We start from the raw sequence: 18,327 nt of genomic DNA, 5'->3' as shown, positions 1-18,327 counted from the left end.
CCCATTGCAAGGAACCTATAGTGACAACTGTGGTGGCAACAAAATGTTCTTGTTATAGGTGAAAACGGCCTACATGAGGGCATGCAAACTTGAGTTTTGTTCGCACTATAAGTCTTTACTCTTGGAGTGTATGGTTGCTGATTGCTGCGTGTTGAAGGTGGACCCTGAGTTCCATAGGAAGGGGTATAAGCTATAGTGGAGGCCCGTGTGCTTTCTTTAAAAGTGAAACATACTGTTTAGAAACTATGTACGTACTATTTAGAAAAGAGCTTTGAAACTTGTTACGTATATCTAAGAGGATATTGACGCACAATGGAGGTATCTTTACAAACACCCAACTGCCTACATCGAATGTTAACCCCATGTAACCTAGAGGGTAAATCGGGACACCTATACGCAATGGTGGCAAATGAGACTTTTACAAAAAAAATTGTGTTATGGTGTAATGAAATGTAATGGTGAGGTGAGGTGAGGTGAGGTGAAAATAAATACTGACTATATAACAGCTATTAATTCAAAAAATTAAATAAAAACTCAACACATACCCTTATAGCATCCGTTACCTCCAATGTGCTCCCACCTTCCGCGCCCTCGGCTCTTGGTGTGCAGTTGTGTTTGTCGTGAAACCATGCCTAGGTGGTACCCTTTGACGCCCCGCTTCCCCCCTATACATATAGTGTGTACACACACACACATATAGAGGAGGGATATTTTGAGAACCATGTTGAGTTTTAAAAACTTAAGAACTCAATTCTAGGCCACACATTTAATTAAATGGATTGGAATATGTGGTTGAGATTAAATCTGGCAAAAAAGTCAAAGTAAGAGAGAGAATAAATATGTAAGTGGTTACACTAACTTTTACGTCCGTTACACATGTGTAAAAAGTCGACTCGGTGCGTAAAAAAATCTGTAATTTTTTTACGTGTATGTAACTTACATATATTACACATGTTTAAAAAAAATTCGAAAAAAAAATCGTCACACTGAGTTCTTTCGAGTTCTTAAAATTCAAAGGGGTTCTTAATTGAAATCTCCCCTATATATATATATATATAGGCAAAGTATAAAATGAAAACCCATTTGAGTTGTGAAAACCCGTGAAAACCCTATGTAACATCGTTTTGTTTTTGTTTTTTTTGTTACATGTAGTATATGTTGTTACATTTAATACAAAACATTGAAAACATAAAAAAATGTTTTTTTATCTTTTTTACTAATTTTTATTTATGCTTTCATGAGAGAGAAAGTGTAAATTAACTTTAAAATTTTTTTATTAATTTTAATTGTGGACCACAAGATTTAATCTTTAATTAAAAACATGTGGTTGAGAATGGTTTTCTAGAGTTTTCACAACTCAAAGTGGGTTTTATTCTAACCTTACCATATATATATATGTATATATATATAGGGGAGATTTCAAATGAGAACCCCTTTGAGTTTTAAGAACTCGAAAGAACTCAGTGTAAAAATTTTTTTTTTCTAATTTTTTTTACACATGCGTAATATATGTAAGTTACATACACGTAAAAAAATTACAGAATTTTTTACACACCGAGCCGACATTTTACACATGGGTAACGGATGTAAAAGTTAGTGTAACCACTTACATCTTTATTCTCTCTCCTACTTTGACTTTTTTTGCCAGATTTAATCTCAACCACATATTCCAATCCACCTAATTAAATGTGTGACCTAGAATGGAGTTCTTAAGTTCTTACAACTCAACATGGTTCTCAAAAGATCCCTCCCCTATATATATATACACACACACACACACTAGCTTTTAGCCCGCGTGTTACGCGGGTTTATTTAAGTTTGTTTTTAGTATTATTTTGAACATATAATTTTATGATTTATGTGTTCAGTTAAATATCTAATATTTTGTATTAATTTAATTAACCTAAATGGACTGTGGTTGTTGTTTTTAATGTTCAATTGACCATTAGAGATCAAACGACAAACATAAATCAAATCAACTCTATATATTTCTTTTTGAGTAGTTATACATATTCCTTACCGTAAAAGGTTGCAGCTTGACTTGAACAAGGAAAACATAATGTTTTACCTTTCATAACAAATAGGCATTTAACCAATAGTTCACCATAGTTCAAAAAAGGCAACTTAACCCTAGTGTTCAGGTAATTGGGTCAACTTTTTTCGCTTCACAATTGCCTATGCAATTCGTGAGACTCCACCCGTGGTTTACAACAACAACAAAGTTACGTGTCCATCCGATTCAAGAAATCTGAGTGTGATAAAAGTCTCCTCATCGTACCTGTAAAATTATAACAATATGATTGATAGTTACAAAAACAATATTTCAAGTCTCCACTAAATCTTTATTTTGTTATATGTAAGCTTATCGTATATCATTTGATGATTCTGCCTCAAACTCCAACTTTTAATGTTGATTTGCATATATAATTTTTTTCTCCTGCATATTCACCAAAATATGCAAAATGCCCCATAATGTTAATTTGCTTATTTTTAATACTAAGGAAGACAAAGAGATAATTTTGAGGCACTTTTAGACATATCAGAAGTCTTGTTTTTAATAGCTATGGATGATGAAGATTGGGTCTGCAAAGATTTCACGAATTTATAATTTACTTGAATCCATTTCTTAATTACTTAATGACTTCTGTACTTGAAAGTTTCCCTAATTCTTTTAGCACTCTCTTCATTTTCTCTATATGTGATATTTAGATTTCAGTGATTAGCTTTGACATAAAACAAATTATTTAATTGTTTCATTTTTAAGTAGCAAACCTGATAATTTAGGGGTACACTAATTAGTAGTCTTCAAAGATGGAAACAACTACCATCATACTTTTTTTGTTTTGTTAACGAACATCACAATCACAAAACATAATAATAAGCCTATTGTTTTATTGTACTCATGACTACCGCAATACAACACAAGTAGATTATCACAATAAAAAATTAAACCTTAACCCTAAATCAGCAAACAATTTGTCAATTCAATCCTGAATCACAACCTCCTGAACATGATGTTAAAAGCATATAGACTGTATTACTTCTGAATTAATTCAGAAATCATATGTAAGAACTATAGCATTTCGTAATTTATTGGAAAATCCACTTTGATTCTCTATCAACCAATAATGTGGGACCATTAACATGGTTAAAGCTAAACTGTTTGAAGTCCAGACGCAGCATGGTATTCTTTCTACCACTATGTTAATATAGAGATGGTTTCAAAATAAATATTTTATCAATATAAAACACTTATATTGATAAAATGATTTGAACTACTTATTGGGTGGGCTTTTTAGCCAATGCTGAATCTATAACCTATTTATTATGTATAAATTAAGAAAAACTTCTTGGATTAAAAAAAGTAAACAACTTTGCTAATAATTACATATTTTTTGTTTGGTCAGAAGAGTCCATCGAATATTTTGATCTTGGATTAGTGATTCCTTTTGATATTTTGATTTCATTTTAGAATAGGACAAAAGAATAGAGGATAGGCTCATTACATTAACAATCAAAATATGGGAATTTATATTGAGCGTGAAAGCCAAATGAATCGAAAGAATTTATTAGTATAACTAAATTCACAACAAACTATATTATACCAGTAAAACTATATTTAATCAAACACAAATGTTTATTAGTTTAACCAGATTCACAACAAACTATATATACCTGTACAGCTATATTTAATTAGAAATAAATGTTTTAGACATGTTTCATTTCATAAGAAAGCTAAAAAGAAAAATAGATCCATAATTACCTGTTACAAATGTTGACCATGTGAGCATTAAGACCAAAAGTTTGACTTTATGGGATCTCACTGTAATGTTTGACTCTAAATCTAGAGTTGTTTGAATTAGAAGTATCATCCAACTGATTTGTTAATAATTAGGGTCTGTTATTCACTTATTAGTTTTTTCGTTATATAATCCAACATGTCACACAACAAACAAAATATATGTTCTGTGACATTTGAGCCAAAACAAGGTACACCTCAGTACGTATTTACCGATTAAGCAAATGAACGATTAACCGAACGGGTCGGGTTATGACCCAGAAATCTCGGGGGGGGGGGGGGGCATCTATAAGTGATATACAATCTATACAAGCTAAAATATTAGTAATATGGCCCTAGTTCGATAGCAAACAAGTTAAACGAAAACATGCTCGTTTAACTACTCGCTATAGATTTAAACGCGAAAGATAGTTACAAACCAAGCATTGTGTCATCCGATAAGCCGAAAAAGACTTACCAAACACTTATTTGAAATGTTTTAAGCGATCCGTGAAAATATTTTTGATTTTTACAAACATATTGTATGTTTTTATAATTTTACACAAAACTAGCCGAAAAACACTCGTTTTCGCGCTGTTTAACGCACCCGATAAGTTTTTAGCGCCAAAAACCGAACCCGAACTAAATTTGGACTGGGATTTTCGTATTTGGGCTTGAGAAATCAGAAACTTGGGCCAAAATGGGCCCAAAGTGGGCCCATGGATTTCTGGCCGCAGCCGCCACCCCACCCCCCCTTTTTTTCCTTTCACATATAAACTAGATTTTAGATATTTTACACATATTTTCAAACACAACTTCTGGAACTCTTCTTCTACAGCCAAAACCAGCAAGAAACTAAGTAAAAACCTTATGATTAATCGATTTTTGATTCGTTTAAACTCGTTTAACATATAAACATGTCTTGATTGTTAAAAATCATAGTTAAAATTGTAAAACTCTCAAAAATCATTCAAAAACATACTTTCATGTTAAACCTAGTTTCAAATCAGAATCATGATCTTTTTTGGCCATAAACACGGATTAAAGGGTTGAAACGGCGTTTTTACGGTTCAAAAGTTTGTTTTTGTGCACTAACCGAAACCCTAAGTTAAAGGGATGTTCTATTGATGAAACCTACTTGGTTTGTGATATAGGACTTGTATCTAGCTTGCATAGAAGCACAAGAACCTGAAAACTTGATTAGAAAGTCGAAAACGAGCCAAACCCGCTAAGGTAATGCCGAAACACTCGCTTACGGGCTATTTAGGTTAAGGTTGTCATGTGCAGATTATTAGGCCTTGAAATTTTTCAGGGACATCAGGGACCATGTCAATGAGTCCCCGTTCAAATTTGGTAATTTTTCGACCATCCGAGAATATTTGGCGAATTTATTACCAAATTGCGACGTTTATTTGGGAAAAATATCTAAAATACTTCAAAAATTATGAAATTTTTCTGGGAACTCAGATTTGATGTATTTTGATCACATATTAATTTTGGGATCATTTGGAGAAGTTTAAATGTGTTTTGTTTATATGTGTTCGTATGAATTTTTATAGCTGAATTTGAGCCGAAAAGAATGTCGCATGAGCTTTTTACATTCTGGAATTGATACAGGTTGATTTGGGACATGATTTGAGCATTCAGGAATTTTTTTGAAATTTTTGGAAATTTTTTGGGGGTAAACGGACGATTTTCTGGTGAAATATAGCTAATAAAATGAATTTTTATAAATTAATAAATCAGTAAATAATTCCAGAAATATTTTTATAAAAAACTAAATATTTTAATTGATATGTGGCTAAATTGTCATAATTTAATGATTAACGTTAATTAATTATGCTAATTTGAATATTAAACAAATTCAGTTTTTATAAAAACCGGCAAGTTTGCGACTAACGAACCTGCGGGGATATCAAAACACCAAGAGTAATCAAAAATCATATTTTTCGACTAATTAAGTAAAAACGAACTTTTCTATGAAAAAAAAACCTGGACAATCCGGATGGATTGTGCGCGTTTCTTCTTAAATCAAACTGAATAAACGGAAACGGGACCCGTGGCTAATCCGGGACCCCACTATGTGATCCTTCTTTATAACTTAATCATCTTATTAACCAATACATTTACCCAAGCTTATTTTCCCATAACTGTTTTCTGAACGCGTAAACGAACAACTTGGCCCAGCTGGGAAAACGGGAATCTGAGCCAAGTTCAGTTTTAAGTATTAGATATTGAACAACATCACAACCTAAGCCTATTGTCACTTTCTGGGCGTTCCAGCTACACCCAGATTAGTTATACAGCCCATTTTAGTATTGAGATTATAATAATATTAAAATATTAATATTATTATAATATTGATTATAGGAACTACTGATAGCGGACCGAACAAACCACGAGCTGATACAGTACTGATTATCTACTAAACAGTGAGTTTCATGACCCCGCTCTTTAGACAGTTTTACGAACTTTTGGGGTGAAAAGCATGTTTGATTACATATACATACCTGAAACATGTATTGATGTGAATTATCTAAGTGCTAACACACGAAAGTCCCCACTAACACAGTGATTAACTTCGAGCCGGTGGCTTGTGAATAGTACTATTGGTTTGACAAACCCAAACGGAGCCTGCATGTATTGCTGAGACTTTACCCCGTTTGCACATGACCATAATTATACAACACGCTATGTAGTGTTAGACATAGCTACTTGGGGCATGTTGTGGGCGGAAAGGGGCCACAGTGGTTGATTGAGCGTGGGAAATGGATGCACGCAGCAAATACAGTCAAGGCTTCACTGTAGCTTAGCATAATTACATCATTTACATACATACATACATACTTATTTCATGATTACAAGTGTTAACTTGTGAATACTCATTACTGTTTTCTCGAAACTCGTGAAACTCACTAACTCTAGTAGTTGACCTGTTTTAAACTGCTTTTCAGGTGTACCTAAATCGGAGTGATTTGGTGATCTGTTACTTGCCCAAGGTGTGTGGTTGATGCTATGTGAATAGAGGCAAGGGAGTTAGTAGTAAGAACGTATAGTTAACGAACTAGTTTTGTTTGTATCACCTAGATTGTAAAACAATGATAGAATAAAGAAATGTAATATATTGTAAATTAGTTTGTGATGTTTCTTCATAAACAATGTGTTGATACCAGAGGTGTCTGTTACATTCCCGTTATACGCTTCCGCATTGTGCTAGTCGGGGTGTGACATGTTCCTTCATAGATAGTAGTTCACCTTAAAAATAATCAACTAATGAGAATAAAAATACCCATATTATATTTTATTAATTGGCGAAATACACCAAATTAGGATAAGCAAAAAGTAGACAGAGCATTGCAGAACTTACTTACAATAAGAATGAGATTAGGTTTGTTAAAGGGAACCGGAAACCAACATTTATGTTCAACTATACAAATGTTAATCAATTTCGTATGTGTCTGCATGTTCAACCCTAATTACAAATGTTATTCTGGCAAAACCGAGTTTAAACCCAAACTGGTGTCACCAAAATGATGTCACCAAAAGACCGGGTTTGACTTTAGTTGACCTGACCAGACCCAAAACTGTTAGAAACCTGCTTTCTAGCCGGTCTGCAGACAATCACAAATACAGATGTGCTGGGAAATGAATCTGGTGAATCCAAACCGAAGCTAACTTAGCTGAAGTTCGAACCAAAGCGCATGGTTGAAATTAGTTTGTAGCCCTGTAACTGGTCAAACCCAATCCTTTCCCCATTAAAAAACCAGCTTTAAATCTAAACCAGGGTCACCAAAAGACTGGTAACCAGACCCGAAACGGTTAGGGAAAAAAACCAGCTTTAAATCCAAACCAGCGTCACCAAAAGACCGGTATCCAGACCGGAAAAGGTTAGGAAGCTGGTCTTAGCCAGGTCAGACCAGATCCTTTTCCCCTACAAAACCGAGTTGCAAACCGAATCTGGCCAAAAGGTGATCTGGGACGAACTGATCTGGCCTGACCTGACCTGACCTGTTTCCGCCATCACAAAAATACCCATTTTGACCTGAACCAATTACAACCTGGTTTCAAATAGGTAAAATTCGATCTTTCCCCACCTTAAAAACCGGGTAGCAAAAATGGTTAATTCAATATGCTCCATATTGAAACAAACTATTTTAGGATTCACCGGATTCGTTTTCACCAAACCGAAGAAAACCGGTTTTATGATATAGAACTAAATCTACAATCAAAAGTAAATTACTTTACAACTAATTATGCAACTGACATTCCTTCGTTTCTCAAAATATCATATTCATCTATCCGAAACCCAAAACCCCACAAAAAGCACACAAACAATCACAATATACATTATGCAAAAGAGCAAAAATCGAACACTTTTAAACCCTAAAAACTCACTGGAGATAATTGTTGAATAAAAGCAGCCCAAAAATCCAAAGAAAAGCAAAATGATCTCCTGCAAAATGACAGGAAGCATACTTCCATCAGATTATAAAACATAGCTAATAACTTGCATTAACCAACCCTAAAGGTTTTATAGGATGCAACACAGATAGGTCATTAATATTATGTACATGAGATTTCGGACCTTATAGTCCCCATGTTGTTGAAGCATCAGTCGTTAATAGACAGTATACTGTGTTTTTCAGTATAATTACATCGATTTACAGATCATGATATCATATAATAGTTGTGGAAAGTGGAAACCAATTCTACTTAGTAATTTGGTTAAGATACTTAATTGCTTAGAACTTTAAGCAATCAATTGACCGTTTATAAATTTAAAATCATATGCATTAAATAATTAAGCTTGTCTGAAACCGTCTAATTTTCTACGCATAGATCTTTCATAAAGTAGTATATCACAAATTATCACCTCATTTACACAAATCCCTTGATTGCTTAAAAACATTTTTCAAGTCTGTTTTATACTCGAACTGAGCTTAAACACAAAAATTACCTAAATTCTCATTTCCACAGCCCTAATTCTTCTCAAACTGAAATAACTTTATAGAAACAAATGATAATATCCTATCTAACGTTCTTTCATCATTAACGTGCTTGTCAAGTCCCCTAAAGTTATAAAAAAAGTTGCAGAAAACAAGTACATTTAAAAAATATTTAAAGTACCATATTATAGATATTTCAAACAATCAATTAACTGTTAATGACCCGTGTGACCTAAATTCATTTTACTCAGAAGTCATATTCACCTGAACTCGGTCTGACTTGAACTAATTATGACCCGTGATCCATACAACATTTGTAAATATAAAAAGCAAAAACAACATAATTTACATTCACGTTTAATCTTTCTATAACAATTTCTTAATATAAACCTGAAATCCAAGTGGAAAACCCCAAAAACCTAAAGCCATAACAACAGGATAACACAGTAGAAAAATAATTACCCGAAAGGCAAAGAAATAACAGATTTGTGCTTCAATTCGTAGCCCTAATGTAGAATTCGAACGTTCAAAATAATAAATAAAAGAAATATGATATCGACTCTGACAAATCAAAATTAGGGCAGACACAAAGATTCATCGAAAATAACCAAAAACTGTATTTAATTCGATTCATAAAAGCTGCAAGAGCTTGAGAAGCATACCTTTAGAGATCAAACTGAGATTTGATGAGTCAAGAGAGATCAAAAGAGGTGATGTGAGAACGATGATTATAGAGTGACTGCAATTTGGGGAAAACCCGTAAGGTTGACTGTGATAGTTTTGAGGAGTTATGACCCGTATAACATAAACGGTATCCAAGTCCGCGAATTTTAAGAAACGGGCTAAATCAATAAGAAGTCACCATTTACAAATAGAGAAATCTGGTGGCTTCCATAAAAAGGGAGAGCGATCACATCGCAACACGTAGGATTTTAGTGTCTTCGTTTATATAGATTATAGATAGATATATAGGAGAAGTATAGTTTGAAAACCCTCTTGAGTTAAGAAAACCCGTGAAAACCCTATGTAATATCGGTTTTATTTTTGTTACATGTAATATATGTTGTTACATTTAATACAAAACATCAAAAATATAAAAAAAATGTTTTGCTATTTTTTTTACATTTTTTAGTAATTTTTATATATGTTTTCAGGAGAGAAAAAATGTAAATAAACTTTTACATTTTTTATTAACTTTAATTGTGCACCACAAGATTTAATTGTGGTTGAGAATGCGTTTCTAGAGTTTTCACAACTTAAGTTGGTTTTTATTCTAACCTAACCATATATAAATATATATATATATATACACACACATACTTTTGAAGTGGATTCCAGAATATTATTGATTATTTTAATTTGTTAGTATTTTGATCATTTCGCTTCATTGATTTGTTCTTACCTCGTTTGTTGCTGAGGTGCCACGTGCTATGTGGCGTTGATCCATGCCTGCACCTATGTGGTATTGTTCTAATTTTATTTTCTATTTTAAGTTTTACCTATGTATTTCTTTTTAGGCCTGTTTGCGTTCCTGTGGTTTTAAGACGGAGGCACAATGAGTCATTGAAAATTTTTTTGAACTGGTTGAGTCCCTGTGGTTTTAAAAATGAACTATTTGAGTCCCTACCATTACTTAACTTTTATGGTAAACTTTTATTTTACTGAAACTACAGGGACTCAAATTGTTCGTTTCTGAAATCACGGGGACTCAACCAGTTCAAAAAAATTTTCAGGGACTCATTGTGTTTCCGTCCTAAAACCACAGGGACGCAAACAATAATTTTCTCTTTATTTTTATGTTTGTTTAGTTATTTCTAAAATAAAAGAGAATATATTTGTCAAATAAAAATTAAAAAGTAATGATGCTGTGAAATGATAAGGTTGAATATGGGAATGATTGGTATGGTAGTGTTAGAGGATAAAATAATTTTGAGTATAAGTAGATGAAAGGCTAAGGAATGCTAAGTTTGCATGCGAGAAGTATTGGTTGTAGCGTTACGGACAAGTCTTAAAGCATATACCATAAGTCCATAACAGTAATTTTTTCGATAGTTGATAGCAATTGTTGAGCCCAGCGGTCCAACTTTGACACATTAGCAATATTGGTCCAGTTTCAACTTTCAAGACCCCAGTGAAGTCCCTCCAACTTGATAATATGATACATTGCACATTGTTAAGGGATCCTTAAAAAGATATTTAGGCTAAGCATATAATCGTAGATAGAGACTAAAACTTGAGGTCTTTTCATTAGTTATTGTTCATGAATCATGGCCATGCATCAAATGAAACGTTTTACAAAATATCTGCATTTGTTTTCCTATAAATTTGGACCATAGTTGCTTGATTTTCATAACCCAATTCATTAGCTTTAAACACACTAAAACAAATAAGATATGGAAGGCTCGGGTTCGGTCAAATTTCAATCCCATAGTGCAGTTTTGATAATATTACTCGTCACTTCCTCAATCCATTTAATCTCAGCACTCGAGAAAACAAATGTCGAATTCATACGAACCTCATGCGGTTTGACAACTTACCCGGCACTATGCTTCAACTCACTATCAACCCGAGCCAATGCAATCCAAACAAGCCCAAAGCTACTAGCCCAAACCGCTCTATCGGTGACCCTTGACATGACCCGCACCACCTCATCATCAATGGTTACATTGTCACAAGCGCATGGCATGGCGCCTCAACAGGTTGCTGCCATGAAAGACTGCATTGAGTTAATGAGTGGCTCGGTGTACAACTTGAAACAATCACTTGAGGAGATGACTAGACCGGGTTCCAAAGATTCAGGGCTAGTGATGAACGATATTCAGACGTGGGTGAGTTCTGCAATGACGGATGAAGACACGTGCGTGGAAGGGTTTAAGGATGACCCAAAAATGAAAAGTGTTGTGAGAGGGAATATTGTGAATGTTGCACACTTAACTAGCAATGCTTTGGCTTTAATCAACAATTATGCTTCTTTACAAGGGTAGTTGAAGTATGCCAAATATAGTAGGGAAACTTCAAATACGTGCCTAGTCAGATAAGGTGGTTTATGTGTGAATTTTTGTCATATTGTCTCTACTTTTAATTGATAATAATGTATTGTTGAGTGAATATTGTTATTTCTTGTTTTAAACTAGTGCAAATTGAAATTCTACAATGAAAAGGGAGAAAGTTGTGGTAAGGCTTTAATATCACCGCACGCTATAGTTAAAAATAAAAATAAAAACAAAAACAAAAAACAAAATTTTGAATTAGATAAAGTTGTTGATAATACTTGAAAAAACGACTTTCTAGTTAAAAAGAACATACGCAGTATGGATTGTGGAAACTTACCCAACAAACACATGACCCTGATAATTAAGCCTGACAAACTGGTCAGGTTGAGGTGAGGGATCAAACCGAGCAAAATAAGTCCAGGTCAAAATGGGTCTCTTCTTTCAAGTTTACATGGGTATGATCGAGATTTTCTCACCCTTATCATGTCTTGTGGGAGGTGGGCACATCAGCAACGATGATGGTGGAGTGGTGGTGTTGATGCGTGTCTCAGTGGTGTAATGGGGTTGCAGTGCCGGTGGTGGGTGAGTTGGTAGCGGAGTGGCGGTGGTGTGGCAACGAATAGGAGACAAAAACAGTTATGGGTGTTGTTAAGTTAACGGTTTAACCCGTTCACTAAATTGGACCTTTTTGAGATTAACAAGTTTTATAATAGCTGTCCACTTTAACGGTTTAAGCCATTCACTAAATTTAGATAAACTGGGTGAACTCATATACGAATTATTTTTGCTCAGGTCAATCCATTATTTAACCAGTAATGTTCAAGCAAGCATCAAAATTTCCCAAAAATGATTCCTGTTTTAACTTCCCCACAAGACCAGTTATATCAAAATCTGCTTCAACATATGTCATTGAGTCATTTATCTGATAATTAATCTTAAAACATTACCCTATACTGATGTTTTTAACTTCTCTGTCATCTCAGTCAATCCATACAAACATGCATCTTCATCAGTAAAAGTTACTCTCCCAGTAATTATAATTTTCTATACAAACCTTATCTCACAAGTTGAAACGATCAGTTTTTCATCGTGTCGGCTGAATAATATAAAACTAACGTGTCGGCATATCGTTCAAGCTAAAGATTGCAAGTTGATCACATGTACACATTATCTTTTGATAAAGACAAGGCATGTGCCATTAAGGGTTTAATTGCAAGTAATGTATTATTGAGTTATGATATATAGACCTGACAATAAAGTGAGAGGCTAAATAAAATGAACATGTTCTAAAAATGTCATCCACTTCCTATACCTCTACATAGTACATACTAAATAAAAATCAAGAACTTATGAAATAGGCCCCCATCCCCCAATGGCCTCAAATCAACATCATTGCAAATACAGCTTTATAAAAAGTATTTTGAGTATGGCTTCAAGCAATTCAAATATAAAAAAAGAAAAAAATCCAATTTTTTTCATGATTCTAAAAAGATAAAGCATTAGGAGGGAAACTGACGCAATAAGATTAAATGTTTCAGTGTGTCAAGAAGCTCGTTTCGGAGGAGACATGTTCCTGATGAGGGATGTTGTAGTGGTTATGACAAATATTTGCAAAAACAGTCCTGTCACATAATAAAACTCCATTGTTACTCAGGGAGACCAACAGCACAATATGTGAAATATATCGAAATAAGAATAAACCGGTATAATGATCTAAACACCTGCAATCCTCAATAGAGCAACTTTCTCTATCTCCCAGTTACTTGGATCATGAATAGCCTGATGAAGACAACAGTTTACGAAAGTGAAAAATAACAATCATAAACGCAAAACCAATGTTAAAATAAGTCTATACCAGAAGAGAAGAGAAAAGAAGAGAAGAGATTTGCTTGCCTTTAGTTGGATACTGTTTTGGATGACAGAAGCAACCGATCCAAGAACTCCTATGGATGATGCAGCAATATAAAATCTCAAAAAGTTCACTCTGCTACGCTTTCGTCCTTTAACATATCACAACAATAATTACAAATTTACACAGCAAACATAATGGTCTTCTTAGATAAGGATGAATAACAGTACTCACCTATTTCTCCAACTATGATTGAAATGGCGGTTACAGAACTACATACAAGACCTAATGTTTCAAGAGGCTCCTTGTTTACATATGCAAAAAGCATGTCAAGTACTCCTACCAACAATACCACAGCCTGCAATCAACACGCACACCTTGTTATCCATGTTAACAAACATGAAACAAAATTTTAAGTCAGTAAACAAACACACGCAGACGCGCGCGCGCGCACACACACCTATATATAGGAGTAAAAAAATTTAACTATGAAAAGGAGTCCTTTAGTATATTCAGTAATCCTAACAATCCTGGCCCACTAGTTACAATTTGAGTTGAATTGGGTTCTTAATATACGATTTAGGGTTACTGCTTAATATTTCCAGGAGGTTAAATTGAGAAGAAGTGAACATAAGGAAAAAGAGAGAGAGAGAGAGCAGGTCAGGTTGGGATGAATAAAAAGGCATGGGGCAATATGGGATATTCTTAATATATGATTTAGGGTTACTGCTTAATATTTCCAAGCGGTTAAATTGAGAAGCAATGAACATAAGAAAAAAAAACAAGAGCGGGTCAGGCTAGGTTGTTGGGGCTCGGAATTAGGATAACTTCAGTTGGATCAGATTCTTTGTTTCCATGATGAATTTTGGTAATGATACTCCAGTAATTACAATTTATGGAAGTATTGTACACACACTTCAGCTTTATCCATGATGTCTCTTTGAAAAATCAGTTAACTGAGTAAATTACCAATTACAATTTATGGTAGTATTGCACACACAGTTTAGCTTTATCATGTAAAATCATCAGACTAAGTGTGTTTTACATTCATTATAGGGGCTGTTTGGGATTGCTTATTTTCACCAACTTATAACTTATTAACTTTTTGAAAAGTAATAAGGTGATTGGGATTGCTTATATTGTGAGAGAAAAAGTTTCATAAGCTACACTGTTGTAACTTATTAACTTAATGAAAAGTTATAAGGAGGTAAAATAAGGAATCCCAAACACCCCCATAGTAGAATTTCATGTGAAAGTTTATGCTTAGTCTAAACCATGTAAAGTAAACTCCAACTATGAAAAGATGCAAGCATGCTAAATAACACTATTCCAATTTTACAGGAGCTGTTATTTACTAGGATCAAATAGTATTACTAAGTGGCAGTTGAATGAAGTTAACTTAGTACTAAGGGGTAAAAAAATCAACCATGAAATCTGCAAAGAACATAATGGATTGACAAACTAAAAGCTATGTGATAGATTCAAGGGTTTACACTAAATCAAATGATTGAATTACTAAAACAGAAATCCCAATTCAAGAAGGGAAGATTTCTAATTACAAGATAAAAACCCTAATTTGATAAAATAAACATCGACGCCTAAATCAAATTAGGATAGCCCTATTAATACTAATTCTAATTGCGATTCTAGCACTTGACTGCCCCCACTACGCTTCGACTGGGTTGGGCGTTAATTTGAGCGGTAACTGAATAACTGGGTGCGTATCAATACTTCCGGACTGGAAAATCGGCTTGTCCTCTAGTCGAAAGTAGGGATTATGGTTCACCAATAATTCAATAAGATCAAGAAGTGTTGTCTTCAGCTTCACATTTCCATTGTTTTATCAGGACACAATTCTCTTACTGAAGACAACACTCAACCGCATTACCACTTATATACAAAACCCTTGATGAATCTCTGTTAAGCTTTGACAATTCTCTATAGTGCTTCCCGTCTTGATATCTAGTTGCAGCTCTTGATAGTCTAACCTACTGCAATGCTTTTCACGTAATCTATCAACAAGATCGACAAACATGGCCTGCTGATCAGAATACACTATGATTTTATAAGATTGGGCAAGGTGCTCCAAGAAGTCATCAAATCCAGACTCCAGCTCTTTTGAATGTTCTCCAACCTCAATCACACTTCCAATTAGAATATCCGAGTTTCGGTAAGTCCAAAACCAATGCGAACACATGCTGTACTTGCGGATGCAAATCTGGAATAATCATTTCTAATGAAAGTTCAGTAAAACCTCAAACATGTTCTTCTGTAGCAGCACGCAGATCCAGAAAACGCTCAGTCAACTTTGCAGAAACAATCATTGCAGCTGATTTTAGCATAGCTTGAAAATTCAATAATATTGATGCTCCCACATGGCTTCTTCCAATGGTTGGTGACCCCAAAAGATAAGTAATTCCAAAACCCGTCGGCTAGCTTCCGAAAACCTGCTTAGCTCTGAAACATGCAAAACAACAGATCCAGCCGCCCGTAAGGTTGTACGAAAAAATGAGAATACCGTGTTAAACCCAACAACCTTCATAAGCTGATGTCCCTGCAAACCTGATTGCATCTGATGTTATCTCCATTACCAATTTGCATCCCGAATGGGATTACTAACTGGATAGTCAACTGCAATTCATGAAGCTTCATTAAAGTGATTTGTGATTACCTAGAGTGGTGTGTAGGCTTATCACTGTCACATCATCATGGATGATCGCTGTCTCGTCACCTCTAATTTAAGCAGGTTCCTCGTTTTCACCAGCGACTTCCGGTAACTTGAACAATGTTCCAGCTTTGCATTGGTGTTCGGGTCTGTATTTGTTCCGCACATCTAAACATTCAGAGTCTTTTCTCGAGCCCTAACTCCGGTGCAGCCCAGAAGGTATCTGGTCCAGTGAAATTTAAAATCGGCATCAGTTCGTTTTTCTGGCCAATCTTCCTTTGAGCGTTAAGGTGATCCAAATCTTTGATCTTCAGTTGAACACCAAAAACATGCTCAGGCCAATCTTCATCAACACTAGGGCTGTCGTCAAGGGTTTTTGTTGTTGACCAGACCTGGCAGTAGTTCATGATGTTCCTTCCAAGACTCCTTGACATTCAGACAAGCCTTTATCACTTGGATATCCGCCCTTAAAGATAACAAAGAGTTCAATTGAGAAGCAATGGCTGCCAATTGGGCAGCAACAGAACATAAAACCGCTTCCCTCGATTAGATTAACCGGGTAGGGATCACGTCCGACCGATTAGGGGAAATTGGTCGGCTACCATTAGATGGGTTGGCGTACGTGGGCGTGCCCATTATTTGAAATCCCCGGCAATGAAACCATTGATAAAAACCAGAAAATCAAAGGTCAAACAAGCAATTCAGTTGGTAATAACCCAATTCGGGAAGGGTGATTTCTCCAAGTTACAAAGTAAGGATTTTGATACACACAAAACATCGACCACTAACAAATGAGCAGGACCCTAACTTAATATTGCTACGGATGATATTGAACATAACTGCTCCACTACTCCTATTTCTGTGAACTATTTAGGTCAATTAGGTTTAAGCGGAAACTTGAATAACCGGGTTTGTAGCACCATGACATCAATGTGTCTTTGTATTTAAGCTTTCCCTTGAACTAGGGTAATCACACTCTAGATTAACTTTCACTGGTTAGTAACAGATTCACTTTCCATAAGCTAGCAGAAGGAATTCAAGTAAACAATTGCGAAACACACTGACATCAGGAACCACAAACCATGGCATCAGTTAGCAATCCGAAGTCTAGTTTTCCCTTGTGCTTTAGACTACCAACGATAGTAACTTTGAACAACATAGAAGCCTAGAAAGCAGAGAATGAATAACTAAAACTCCATATATGATCTAACGAAACAATTTTTTCATATCAATATCTAACAAAATCATATTTTGCACTTTCATTTGATCAATCAAAATGGTTAACATTGTTCAAGCACTTAGATTTCATCCAGCTGAGAAAATATCATGAAGACTTCCAACAGTTAATACGAAACGAAAAACACTAAAAGAACCCTCATACATACCTGAATCACGAGAATTTTGGAGAGGGTTGATTTTCCCTTAGCAACTTTTGTATACCCTAAAGTTAAGATCCAAATGAAGAGTTCAAATTTAAAGAACAATAAGACAAACATACAAACATTCAATATCAATCACGAAAACATTTAAAAAGGGCGTACTGTTATCGACAACCATTCTGTATGAGAAATCAGAACCATCGGTTCCTGTTGGCCGTCGGTTGCCAGGATTTCGCTGCTGCATCTCTCCGAGCTTCGTATACTCTTTTGGCTTGACCCCTTTGTTTAAATCTGATTATTAAGAACACCTTCTTCTCATGATCAAGGGGTTAACCTAGCCTGGCCAATTGTTTCAAGAACAGATGATTAACTAAAAGCAAACACTTAATAGATGTTATAAATGTTGTTCTAGTTCAAATGGTAACCTGCCTTTTAACTACACCCGGAATAACGAGCATTGTTTTGAAAAAAGATCACTTTGATTCAAGCCAAAACAGATGTTGACAAAAATGGGTACGGTCAAAATGTCAAATAAGCCGTTTTTAAAAAAATTAAGAATCTTGTGAGCAAATATAAAAAATCTGTATAGTCTACAAGCTTTAGTAAAAGCCTAAGGTTTCCAACAAAATCACTATCTAAACTCACACAATTGACTAACAAACAAATTAGCAATAAAATTACAAAACTTATGTTTCCAAAAGCTTAAACCAGAAAACA

At 34.7% G+C, this 18,327-nt stretch overlaps 1 protein-coding gene and 2 pseudogenes across 1 annotated transcript; 1 reads left to right on the top strand and 2 right to left on the bottom strand.

The window, feature by feature from the left end:
• The first annotated feature begins 11,104 nt into the window (after nt 1-11,104).
• On the top strand, nt 11,105-11,708 carry LOC143628053 (pectinesterase inhibitor 10 pseudogene; annotated as a pseudogene).
• Nucleotides 11,709-13,430: 1,722 nt separating this feature from the next.
• On the bottom strand, nt 13,431-17,991 carry LOC143628052 (uncharacterized). The gene is made up of 5 exons (XM_077097731.1): nt 17,773-17,991; nt 17,617-17,672; nt 13,801-13,924; nt 13,611-13,717; nt 13,431-13,496 (listed from the first exon to the last, which is right to left on the bottom strand). The coding sequence occupies exons 1-5, from the start codon at nt 17,852-17,854 to the stop codon at nt 13,431-13,433; spliced, it is 435 nt and encodes a 144-aa protein (XP_076953846.1). The 5' UTR covers nt 17,855-17,991.
• Nucleotides 15,233-16,218, bottom strand: LOC143628081 (mitochondrial import inner membrane translocase subunit TIM50 pseudogene; annotated as a pseudogene).
• Nucleotides 17,992-18,327: the final 336 nt, after the last annotated feature.

This window comes from Bidens hawaiensis, unplaced genomic scaffold, assembly GCF_021521415.1.
Source record: "Bidens hawaiensis isolate Kalapana, Puna unplaced genomic scaffold, B.hawaiensis_p1.1 tig00004774_1, whole genome shotgun sequence".
In the NCBI taxonomy this organism is placed as follows: Eukaryota; Viridiplantae; Streptophyta; class Magnoliopsida; order Asterales; family Asteraceae; genus Bidens; species Bidens hawaiensis.
Note: the sequence above shows the minus strand (reverse complement) of the source record. Positions and strands in the feature narration are given on the sequence as shown.

Coding starts and splice junctions, on each gene's coding strand:
- LOC143628052 (XM_077097731.1), bottom strand. CDS start 17,854: ATGCAGCAGCGAAATCCTGGCAACCGACGGCCAACAGGAACCGATGGT. Junction 17,673..17,772: donor CAGAATGGTTGTCGATAACA/GTACGCCCTTTT, acceptor TCTTAACTTTAG/GGTATACAAAAGTTGCTAAG. Junction 13,925..17,616: donor CCAAAATTCTCGTGATTCAG/GTATGTATGAGG, acceptor TGTTGATTGCAG/GCTGTGGTATTGTTGGTAGG.